This window comes from Oryzias melastigma, linkage group LG20, assembly GCF_002922805.2.
Source record: "Oryzias melastigma strain HK-1 linkage group LG20, ASM292280v2, whole genome shotgun sequence".
Lineage (NCBI taxonomy): Eukaryota > Metazoa > Chordata > Actinopteri > Beloniformes > Adrianichthyidae > Oryzias > Oryzias melastigma.
The window spans coordinates 12,521,441-12,533,508 of NC_050531.1; the positions used below are offsets into that span (position 1 = coordinate 12,521,441).

Here is a 12,068-nt window from a genome sequence, read left to right on the forward strand (position 1 = left end):
GAAAAAAAAAAAAAAAAAATCCGGTATACTTCCCTTATTTTTTATTTCAAAGTATTTTACAGATGTAAAATGATGTCAACACATCTAATCAAGTTGTGCATCAGCAAAAACACTTTATGCAACTGTGAAGATCTATTAACTTTACAAACCTATTTGTGATTTTGCAATTGTCAGTTATTAATGATTTGAAGCTGTAAAAACATTTGAGTGTGTGCTGTTTTCCCAATTACTTTTCAGGTCACGCTAAGAAATTATTATTTAAAAAAAAAAAATGTTTTTTGCCCAAGAAAAAAAATAGTTTTGCCTAAAATTGTTTATGTCAGTTTCAAAATTGTGTTTGGACCTGAATCACTCAGACAATTCAGCTGTAGAGAAACTCTCATCTGTCTCAGCAAAACTCCACAGGAAATTCACTGAAATATATATATATATATATATATATATATTAAGAAATACTTTTTATTAATAAAATGGCAACAAAACCTGTGGGCGATGAAATGGTCAGTGGTTTTAGTGACCGTGTGCCCTTTACTTTCATGTTTTACCATTAACCTTAGCATTTCTATTATTATTTATACTTGCTTTATTTTGGTTCCATACTGTTACAGTATTATATTCTTGAAGCTGTTTTGTGCACTGTGCTTTATATAATAATAATAATAATAATAAAGTGCTGTGTATTTCCTATTTTAGTCAACACCGTTTCTTAACATGGTTTTTAACACATTTATTCCATGAAAGTCATCTGGAAAAAGCATTAAGATTTAATGGCAAGATAACAAATCATGTTTAATTCTTAAGCAAATATAAAGCTGTTGTGGAATGACTCATTACAGGCACGTAAGATACTTTTTACTCAATTTTATTAAATAGTATTAGGTTAAATCCAAATGTGGACTGGTAAAAAACATTGATGCCGACAAACATGGCAACCTTTGCAATCAGATAATGGGTATTTTTCATGGCTCTACTCCTTTTCTTTTCATTCTCCAGCTTGTGCAAAAACATGCAAGTCTTTTTTTGAAAGTTTTTACTTTCTGCAGCCTCATTAACAACACGCCCTCCCCTCCCAAAACATTTTAATTAGATAAGACTCTATGCTGCTGGAAAAATGGAGTGGAGAGAAAACAGCTGGTTTGCCCTCCACTAATACTTCATCTTTCTGTCATGGAGAAAAGGGAGATGGAGTAATTTAATTAGGGGGACGACTGCCATTATCGATGGATGACTGCAACGGCTGGAATAAAACATCAAAAACTTTTTTAATATGCCTCAGTGAAAAGCAACACAAAAAAAGGAGGAAAATGTAAATGGCAACCCACTACTTGTGGCTTTTCATCTACTTTGACATCTTTTGTTTAGTTAAAAGAGTTACAGAATGAAACCCCTTGGTAAAAATGTGAAAAGTTAATGTGTTTGGATGACATTTATAAAGAAAATAAACCAAATATAAGGGAATAAAAAGGGGCTGGAGCTGAGAAAACACTGAATTAAGAGTTACTGCAGAGAAAAATAGAAAGTGTGTGGAGGAAAAATGATATAGAGTGTGAAAGGGAACGCAAGGGTATGATGGAGGACAGGGATCGACAAGACAGGGTGGAGAAGATGGGAACAGAGAAGAAGGATGGGAAGAGAAAGCTGGAGATGAAAGGAAATTAAATCTCAGGATCAGCGGTCACATGTTTGTGATTAGGAGCCCAATCTCATGCTTGGTCACATCTGTGCTTTGATAAAAATGTAGGTACACTTTCATGCTTCCATGGTTACAGCTGATCTTTCCTCAGCATTTTTCACCTTTTTTGTTGCAAAAATGTAGATTATTTTCCTGTTCTATAAACCTACCATCAGTCTTGTGTTGTGGAAAAGCAGTGAGGATTTTTATTGTATGAAGTTGTTGAATGTGATGTTTGAAATTAAAATGAAGATATTTCTGTCAAATTATTCACTTTTTATTTCAATGTTAAACAAATAGCTTTTTTAAATATATATTCTAAAGAGTTGTCTCAACTGTTTCATTGAACCTTTCTGTTGAGCACTATGAGTCAGTGTGTGACTCGTCTTCAACTGTGTGATGTGCAAAATACTGTAGAGTGACTTGAATCCCAACAAAGGGTAATGATTTATCGTGAATTTTAGTTCCTCCCTCCCTCCCTGATAAGCTTTTTAACACATAGAACAAAAGGTTCTTGTTCCAAGAGAGAATGGCCTATTTTTCTCTCACTCTGACATCCTTGAGATATGCAGGGCCTTGTAAAAAAAAAAAAAAAAAAGCAACAGTGGGATGAAGATGTAGATTAGGAGTAGATTAAAGCAGGGGAAAGTGCACTCATCTACAGGGAAGCATGATGTGTTCTTCTGCTTGTTGCAACAAGAAAAAGAAAGGAAGTGCAAGACAAATATTTTTAGGCTAAAATGGAAAAAGTCCAAATTAGATGAAAAACAAAAAAAGGTGATTTAAAAATAAGAATAATAAAAATAATCTTGATTAATTGTTTGCGATTAATTATTTAATTATTTTTAATCAAGTCCTAATTTATTTCTATCAAGACTTGCTTTAAACACACTCATACTTTAACTGCCATTTCCACACTATTATACATCATAACTTTGGCATATCTGACTTTGCCGTAATTTTCACTTAGAATGTTACATCTTTTAACACATTTATGCTTCTTCAAACAAGTAAAACAAACTGAAATCCACTATGCAGATGTGTATCTGGTAACGCACACGACTGAATATTAAAAGACAGCATTGCATTGTAACCTGCAGGCTGTGGTGGAGCACAGATTTTGAAAAGCACTGCTTTCACGGATAATTAAGCTTGTTCCATGTGCTTGGCTGGACCTCTGGAGTCAGCTCAACACCACAGGACTGGGCTGCCAGTTGTTTTACAGCCGAGTAAAATCGATTAATTTCATCTTTTTGTTGCTGTGACTTGTGGCTGTCAGTTTTAGAGCCTTCTTGTTATAAAACTCACAGCCTGGCAACATGGGCTCGTGTGTAGAAAAAAGTTTCTGTGTGCAGTGCTGAAGTCATGCAGAGCTGTGATGTTGTATTCCGTGAATGCTGATTTGAGACAGAACTAAAGCAACAATTGCAACACACTTTGCCACTTCAGATGAAAGTCTGTGCACGTTTCAGGTTTCCGCGTTAAAAACGTTTGCGTTCACACGTCTCTACTGAGGCTGGGTTTGATTTGATTCAATTCACCTGAGCCTGGATCGATTTAATTCTGATTATTTTTTATTCTTTCAATCCTTTTAATTCAATTCAATTCAGTTTTGAGTTTAAATGGTCTACACATTTAAACAAAGTTGTTTAGAATCACATTATTAATCTATACATATGTTTTGAAGATATTCATATTAATCTGATACAGTTTACATACTGTATAATCTATAAGTGAAATTATTACGGTATTGTTAATAGCATAGAGTGTTACATGGTTTCTCAGAGAGAGAATCTCCAATTGTTCTCCCTCTCCTAGAGGTCGTTTCAGTTTGGCCACTAGGTGGCGATCGCGCAATAGCATTACACTTTGTTCCAGAAGAAAAAGAAAGTTTGAGCAGAAATTGTACTTTAGACCAGAAAAAAACGTTTTATTTAAAAGAGTTTGGAAAATTCATTCCTGTGAGTAAACAAAGATGTTAATTTAGCCATCAATGTATGTTTAGGTCGACCGAGAATTAAAATTCGCCTCCCTTTGGGAAATCCCATTAGATGTTAGCATCAAACTCGCAGACTTTAGCGTTGTGTGTTACACCAATCTCTATTTTTATGGATTGATTATTATTCTATTAAGCTTAGATTCAGAGCAATTAATCAATTGTATCAACCCATTCCTAGTCACTACGCATATTTCTCTGATTGTTTTTGGGATCTACATACAATGCATGCAGCCATTTAATGTGTATTGAAAGTTAAGCGAGGTTGAACTTTGACCTATCAGGGATTCAGATATGATATCAATGTATGGATAGTGTCCGTTTTCATTCACAAAAGCACTAACTTGCTTCTTTTTAGTGCACTTTGCTTGCTTCTCTCTTTTTTTTTTTTTTTTTTTAAGAGTGCAGAGTTTTGCATCCCGATTGGCTGTAGATCTTATCAGTTTATTTCCTCTGTGCCATGTCTCCTGTACAGAATGCATTTTCCAAATCTTTGTTTTCATTCTATAATACTTGACTTATTTTTCTACACAGGTTTTAACTTTGAGTTTAAGCAAAAGAAAAAACATGTTTACATTTTAATGTCTTTCTAAGAAAAGTCAATAAAGTGTGTAATGAAGGATTTTACTGTTTTAATACATATATAATCCAAGTTTGCAATTCACTTTTATACTTTTAGAACATAACTGCTACAATAAACAATATTATCTTAACAGAAATCAGAAAAAAAACATTGATTTAATCAAATCTTCACTGTCTGGAAAATATCTGCAGACATTTCCGAACTGTCTTTTTAAACTAGTTGACATTTTCACATTTTAATGTGAAAAATATAATTCTCCTGAGCTTTTTCCTCAAAAGTGAAAGGAAACCAAAATCGGACACCCTCACATAGGCAGAATGAGGCTGCAACGTATCTGTGAAGTTTATCAAAGAAATTTTTCATCAACCCTAAATTTTTCATCTTTAATAAGTAGGTGTCATTAATACAGAGGGACCACTCCTGTGGACGCTTAGCATTAATAAGACTGAGATGATTAAACACGCATTGTGTGCATTTGCTAACTTTGTGCTCGATTCTTTCAGCTTTGTGGTGATGATAATAGATTGGAAAGCATGAATTAATAATTGTATGAACATAGAGAGGTGTAATTGTCTGTCCTTATCTCTCCTGGCTGTGGACTGATGTGGAAATGAGTTTGAGTCTGAGTCACTGAGATAATGATTAAAGCTAGGAGAGAAAGAATGGGAGGAGAACTGGAGGAAGGGCGGGGGTAAGTAGGAAGAGCTGGGAGCAGAACTGTGACGTGTGTCACTCCATGAAGGCCAGGACATTTATCTCACAGTGTGTCATCTGTAAAATAATTTATAAGGATGCGAGCACAGGTGTACCAGATATCCGCAATCATTGCATGTCTTCGTCTACAGTAGGGGTTAGCGCAGACCCTTTCGGAGCATTCATTGATATGTTAGTTGAAGGGACGTGAGAGGTTCGGTTTGGGAGTGCAGGCGTACCTCCTCTCCTGTTGAGCTTGGCATATCCAGGTGCGTATCCATTTGAGAAGACAGATGAGCTGGTGAAGGCTGTGTGAGGCAGAGGAGAGGCTAGAGTCTCATCACACTTCACTGTGGGGAGCGAATGAATGTGAAGACGGAGATAGATGAGAGAAAGATAAAGAGAAGAAGCGAGAAGACAGACAGGAAAAAGAGGAGAAAAAAAACATTAGTGTTTTTGTCTAAAAATAACAAATTTATGTTTTTTTTTTAAATGTTGTCTCAAAGAAAGTGCAAAAATATGATTATTCAAGGGTGACACACTTTATGTGGGTTAAAAAATAAATCAGGTCAGTTACACTGAAACCACAACCCGAAAATTTATTATGCTCACTGGTAAACCCAAGGGCTCTTTACCACCACCTACCCCCCGCCCCCTCCGCCCACCCATCTCCTGCTGGATGAAAAGTGAAGGCAGTGACATAGAATAATCATGAGGAGAACAGTCACAAACACCAGCACTGTAGTGCTGCTGGGGGCAAACTCATTTAAAAGACCACAAAACAAAACAAAAAAAGGAAGTCGCTTTAATGGCCGAGAAACAAAGCTAATAAATATCCTTCGCGTGCGCGCAATCGTCAAGTGTCACCCTCTGCATTTCTCTGTTTGTCCTTTTCACTCACTTATCAATGCCGACACACTCACCCCTTCCAGTACATTAGGTTTCATGCAGGGAAATTGTGAATGGTCTGTCAGACCATAGAGAGGCAGTCAATATCTCTCTGTCATATCCCACAGTGTAAGTGTGTGTACACCACATTGGATGAAAGTCAAAACCAGCGTCTTATTCTGCTGACTTACTGGACTTATTACTCTTCAGTATAGCTGGACTCACGGAGAGCAGGCATGAGGGGAGAAAAGAATGCATCATCGAAGCCCGATGACGTGTGTTTGTGTCTTTTTCTGGTTTGACGAAGGTTCTGTGACTGCCCTGCAAGTCTGGATCTTGTTTGGATTCTTTCAGAAAATATCTCAAAATAGAAAATCTAAAACCAGTGATTCCTTTTTCTATTTTTTCTTATTAAAGAATCACCCCAATGAAAATCAAATTTTTGGTGTTTTTAACATGTTTTTGTGGCCTTTTTTCTGGAGGACGCGTATAACAAATTTCAAGCTTAAAATTGCGTTTCTGAGTATTTCCTTTTTCAAGTCATTGTTAGTTGGTAGTAGGCTGCTAGAAGTTAGAATCTGGGGAAATAATGGTGCACTGGGGTTCTGTCCTCTATTTTCATTTCCTCTATTCTTTATCATCTATTTTTCATTTAAATCTTCGTGACTATGTTTGGTGCAGTGTGATTCATGTGTTGTCCCTCTTTCATATTCAAGGTGGCTGTTCTTGGCAGTGGACCTCGCCTCTGGCTCGTCTTGTCAGTTCCATATGGATGAAGACCATCTGCTACACTCTTCAAACATGTAAATGTAGAGTTAGATAAGCTAATTCTTCTTTACATTTCCCGGTACATTGCCTGTCCGTCCTGGGAGAGGATTCCTCCTTCATGTGGACATCCCTGAGGTTCTTTTTTCCCCCCGATTCCATTTTTTTTTTTTTTTAGGAGAATTTCCGTACCTAGACGGAGGGTCTAAGGAGGGGGTTAGCTTAGTCTGTTTAGTTTAGCTTAGCAACCAGCTATTGTTTATATTTTATGACTGACTTTATGTTTTTTGTACAATTACCGGTGTAAAGCCTGTTGAGACACTGTATTGTGATTATTGGGCTATATAAATAAAACATTTGAATTGAATTAAATCAGGAGATAAAAAAATACAGTTGGAAAAAGATTGTAGTTGTATTGTAGATCTACATACATCTTCTAACTTCTTTTGTTATCATACACGGGATATATTTAAACATATCTTGCATGTTTTGACAGAATCATTTAAGTCGTCCAAGTCCAGTCGACTCTGATCAAGACGGAACGTTTTGAGGTATATATAGAAATATATCACGTGTCTGATAACAAAAGAACTAAGAAAGTATTAGTAGTATAGACATTATGTACTTTATCATACTGATACATATGTCTTAATTTTCTTCATCCGAGCTGATTTCTGATTCTAAGCTGTACGGCTGGATAGCTTCACGTTTTTGCACCCCTAATGTTAGGTTGGATGTACAGGGATGTAAGCTAGTGGGAGAGTGTGTAAACAGATGGATGATGGGAAATGGGGGAGAGCTTATACTCCATCCTGTCCACAACAAATTTTTTTCTAATTATGGCTGAAAACTGCATAATCAAATTAAAAGACCACTTTCCAAATAAATCAAAAGATGACTAGAGCGTAACTTTCAAGAATCGAGTTTTGTTAAAGAAGCCCCCATTCTCTCCATAAAGGTGTTCAGGTAAATTGTTGCTGCTGGCTGCAGCAAATGTGAACACACCTTGTGATGAACTTCTACACATCTCTTTTTTGCCTGAGGAGCACTTTTCATGCCGCAGCATCTCATCACGAAATTAAAAAGACGACAGCATCATGCTCAAGTACCATACATAATGAATCACAATAATGGAAGTAAGATCCTCTGTGTTTTACATGTTCATTAAAACTCATCTCTAGACTCATGCAGCCATTTATATTTGCCTCAATATACTGATCCCCAAGAACATATTAACATTATGAATTAGTCATCGGCAGTTATGCTTCATTTTCTTCATTTTTAGCCACACATAGGCAGATTTTTTTTTATGGTTCGAGGCCAGAATTTGAACTCTACATGAGGATGCTCAGGAGATGACACACACTGGTGACAGGGAACGGATGGGGAATCATACTTTGTTTGTAAGGTAAAAATGCGAGTTGGAGACGCTAAATAGCAAAACAATATGCAAATTTGGACAAACTCCCATGGCATTCACGCCCGGAAAAATCAGATCTCAATTCCTGTCCAGGAAAACAATCATGTTCTGCTCATAAAATTATTTTCCTTTTTTTCCCATCCTTTCTGACTGGAGGTCCTGCCACCCATTACAGAATTCTCATCACTCTTGCCTGTGCTAATCCGGTCTCGTTTGTAGCTCGTCAGTGTGGTTGGGAATTTCATGCCTCAGCTGCGGCCTTATTTTCATCGTCACATGAAAGTTTTTTTTTTTTTTTTTTTTGGACGCTCCTCTACAATGTTAAAAGGTAACACAACCTTCTCAAAGTGAACATGCGATTGTGAGTGAAATGATGCAAACTGCTTGGAGGCTGCAATGCAAGACTAGAGTCATATTTCCAACAGGACTTTATTTTCTTTGCAAAATAAAAGCCTAAAATGGAGCATCTTTAAGCTTTGATGGTCCGTGCTATCATTTTAGTAAATTCACGCAGTGGGCTCCAACTTTTATTTCTGCAGTGAGTAGAAATAATTCTTAGATGGTATCTATTGATGATGATATTATCAGACTGCTGCTCAGAGGGCTCTTTAGTACATTTCAAAGATTGTTCGTGGGGTGAAATTGTGCACTCTTGTCGCTGCCAATTCAAGTGTAAAAATAATTGCTTGTGATCCCTGAATCACTTTTTCTATCCATTTCAGATGACTAGATTGGTTAGAATGTAAAATCTGTAAATCTATGCAGTCCACAGCCTTGCTCTATTGCAGACTGGGCAGCTTTTACATCAGCAGAGCATGCTTAAATCCTCACTGCCTCATCAGTTAACACCGGCTGATCTGAGACACCTGCAGCTCTTTAACTAGATGGTGAGTTAAGCTGCCAGCTTATCTTATTTGTGTTTCTGGCTGTGCAGCCCATCTCTGCTGTTCCTCTGTAAGTATTTGTTCTGATTTCCCTATTCATCTTTTACTGGCCTAATAATTACTCATATTAAGACATCTTTGGCAGTGAACAAAGGCTTATAACAAATGCCACCTGACGTAGAGGTGTAATACATCTGTTGTTCAGTTCTGGTGTGTTTTTAAACCTCAGGGATCACATTTTTTTTTTTGGTCAGTCTTTGTTTTTTTAAGTTTAATACATTTTTGCATTTGGTGTCTGAGCTTCTCCCCCCTCCACCTACTGACATTGCTCACCTGGCACAGGTATGCTACACCTAGATTTCCATCCCAACAAGTCAAGTCAAGTACAAGGAAATGTTATTTTGTATTTTGTCCAAATTTTAAAGAAACAGGGACTTAGCAACTTCAAATAAAATGCAGCAGTAACATTTTTCTTTATTTATTTATTTATTTTTATTTTTATTTTCACCAAGAGGTTGCAATTTATTTTCATTTGTCAAAAATTTGGCAATGACCAACAAACAGCATGTTTAAATCCCCATTTATTGAGGTCAAAAACCAAAAAAAGTTGATTTAGGCTTTGATCACCCTTTAAATGTTGATGGTTTTCAAACTGAAAAAGCTGGGAGGGACTTCTTTTCATTTTTTACTGTTTTCTGGTGCATGTCCGTCCCCTACATTTAGAAGAGATTTGGTGTGAAATGTCAAAGCGGTGCAAATTTCACAATTCTTGCTCCAGGCTTTTTCTTTCACAGCTCTATTCCAATACATGAATATATGAATTAGGAAAGATTTGGTGTCATATCATGCTGTCCGGGTACAAACCACAATTATTAATTTCTCCTCCATGATCAGTTTTGGCACTTCCGTCAATTAAAAAGAACGCTACCCACATTCTCTGATTGGACAAACTTTAACCTGGTTTAACGTCGGATTCAAAGACTTTTCATTGGAAGTGCTGCTTGAATGCACGTTACTGAGAACGTAGCTTTCTCAAGCTCTTTATTATTCTTTTAAAAGTAAAAATCTATAAATCCATTACTCCAATGTAACAGCTGTAACATCACACGGAAGCCTTTGCTACAGAGGGTAGAGACAATCCACATATACAAATATTCACAACGGAAGTCATGTATAAATTCCTTAGAAAACATCTATGCTGATGAATGCAAGTCACATGTCCAAGTGAGAGATCACAGCTATTGACCGTTACATGAACAAAGAAGGATTCTGTGTGCTGAGCTGCGTTAGGGTAATCAAACGAATACAACATACGACCAGAAATGTCAGCCTACTCCCCGGTGGAGTGATGCTTTTATGCATGACAGGACGATATGAGAAGTGAAAGAGATAGAGCCAACAAGAAAGTGTAGAGAAAAAAAATGAAAAAAAAGAAGATGAGAGCAAAGGGAAATGGCTCCCTACCAAAGTCGTCTTGGTGACATTTCCAGGCAGTGGTAGGTAAATAACCAGCATGCAGAACAAATCAAACGAACAGGAGAACTGCCAGCAGGCTGCCACCAGTCGGGATCATCGCCATGAACAGACAGCGTTTGGCCAGCTTATTTACAGGGTTTTACATCACTACATGTCTCTAGTGCTAAAACGGAGTTGGATGTATGAGATCTATTACATCCAGGGTGAAATTCATGACAACCTAAAGATTAGCTGGCATACAAAATCGCAGATTGAAGCAATGAAACTACTGGCTGGAACCCAGAATACAGCACAACAACATAGAGAACTGACATGCTTGGACTGCTTCAAAAAGCGTTGTAGCTGCCACATAGGCCAGTTTGGGAAATCGCCCTGACACTATGAAAGCACAGAGCATGGAAGACAGTGCATATTTTTAAAACCACCATCTATAAAAGAAATGCAGGGCTTGTCAAGCAAGTCTCACTTCCCAAGTATTTTTTTTTTTAACAATGAGGACACCAGTCAGTTGAGCGGTGAAGAACATTTGTCGTTAAATACACAAACTTTTTTTTTTTTTTTAAATGACTGCAAGACAACTGCGTTTGTGTGTTTTTTTTCCCATGGTGCTGTCAGGCATGGCCTCTCAGCCACCTTTGAGTCTGGTTGACTTTAGAGCTTTTTTTGGACCCAACCGATGAAGACGGTGGAAGCTGTCAAAGGTGCCGGCACCTTTGACAGCTTCCAGTTGAAACGGCTGCATGGAGATGAGTTTGGATAGAGTTAAAGTGTGGAAGAACCTCCCACTGTGATTCTTGCGCTTTTGCTTAAATTTACATTTTAAGTCACTTCTCTAAAGCAAATTATAAGTTGGAATTAGTTTGCTCACTCCAAGCTGTTCCTAAAGGTCTAAACTGCAGCGTTTGTCACCACTAGAGAGGCAGCATACTGTAACTTTCACAGAACATACTTTACATCAAAATCTGTTTGCATCTTATTTTGTAAATTTGCAGAAAACATGTTAGAAAGCTGCTGAAGTGCCAAGTTGCTAATTAGCAAGCAACTGTATTTGCATGTTGATTTGAACACCTGGAAGTGCCAGAAAGCAGCTCCCTAGTGGGCCCCACAGGGACATTCAGGCCCCCTCATTAACAGATGCTCCTTTGCACAGAAAAAGGTCCTTCCGATTGGCATTAGAGGTAGCGGTTATTTATGCAACATCAGCAAAATACTGTAATGCAAACCCCAAAAAACGCTAAAGGAATGATACTGACTCTGATTACAGAACTTATAAGATATGTCCGATGATTCAAGTGCAAAAAGCATAAAATGCCATATTTGTATTAATAAAGCCAACATTGACACCAGCTTGAAGAAAATACAAAAACGTGTTCCTTTCAGTTGCATTTCTACTGTACAGACTGTTACATAACAGCCAGGTGCCACTGATGAAATGGCCATGCAACTGACATTTACTTGCACAATCTTCCTGGGTTTGGCTGTAATAAGAGAGCACAGGAATTCCTTCTTTCAAAGTAAAAACTTGTGTTTAGGGTTCTCAACTATCAAATGATTAATAATTTCTTACCAAATACGGGGGAAATCTTTTGTCAATTTTGTCAAAATATATGTTTCCCCTTTTTGGCGCCGTCCTCAGAGGTGGACGCCTGTTGCAGCAGCTCCCGTTTTTACACGTGTTTTTGCCTTTTTAA

At 37.3% G+C, this 12,068-nt stretch overlaps 1 protein-coding gene across 2 annotated transcripts in view; it reads right to left on the reverse strand.

The window, feature by feature from the left end:
- Window positions 1-12,068, reverse strand: part of cntnap2a (contactin associated protein 2a) — a 332,490-nt gene that overhangs the window by 192,370 nt on the left and 128,052 nt on the right. For both annotated transcript variants that reach the window (XM_024280015.2, XM_024280016.2), the window contains exon 2: window positions 5,184-5,294. In XM_024280015.2, coding sequence (XP_024135783.1) covers window positions 5,184-5,294 — 111 coding nt within the window. The remainder of the gene's footprint in view (window positions 1-5,183; window positions 5,295-12,068) is intronic.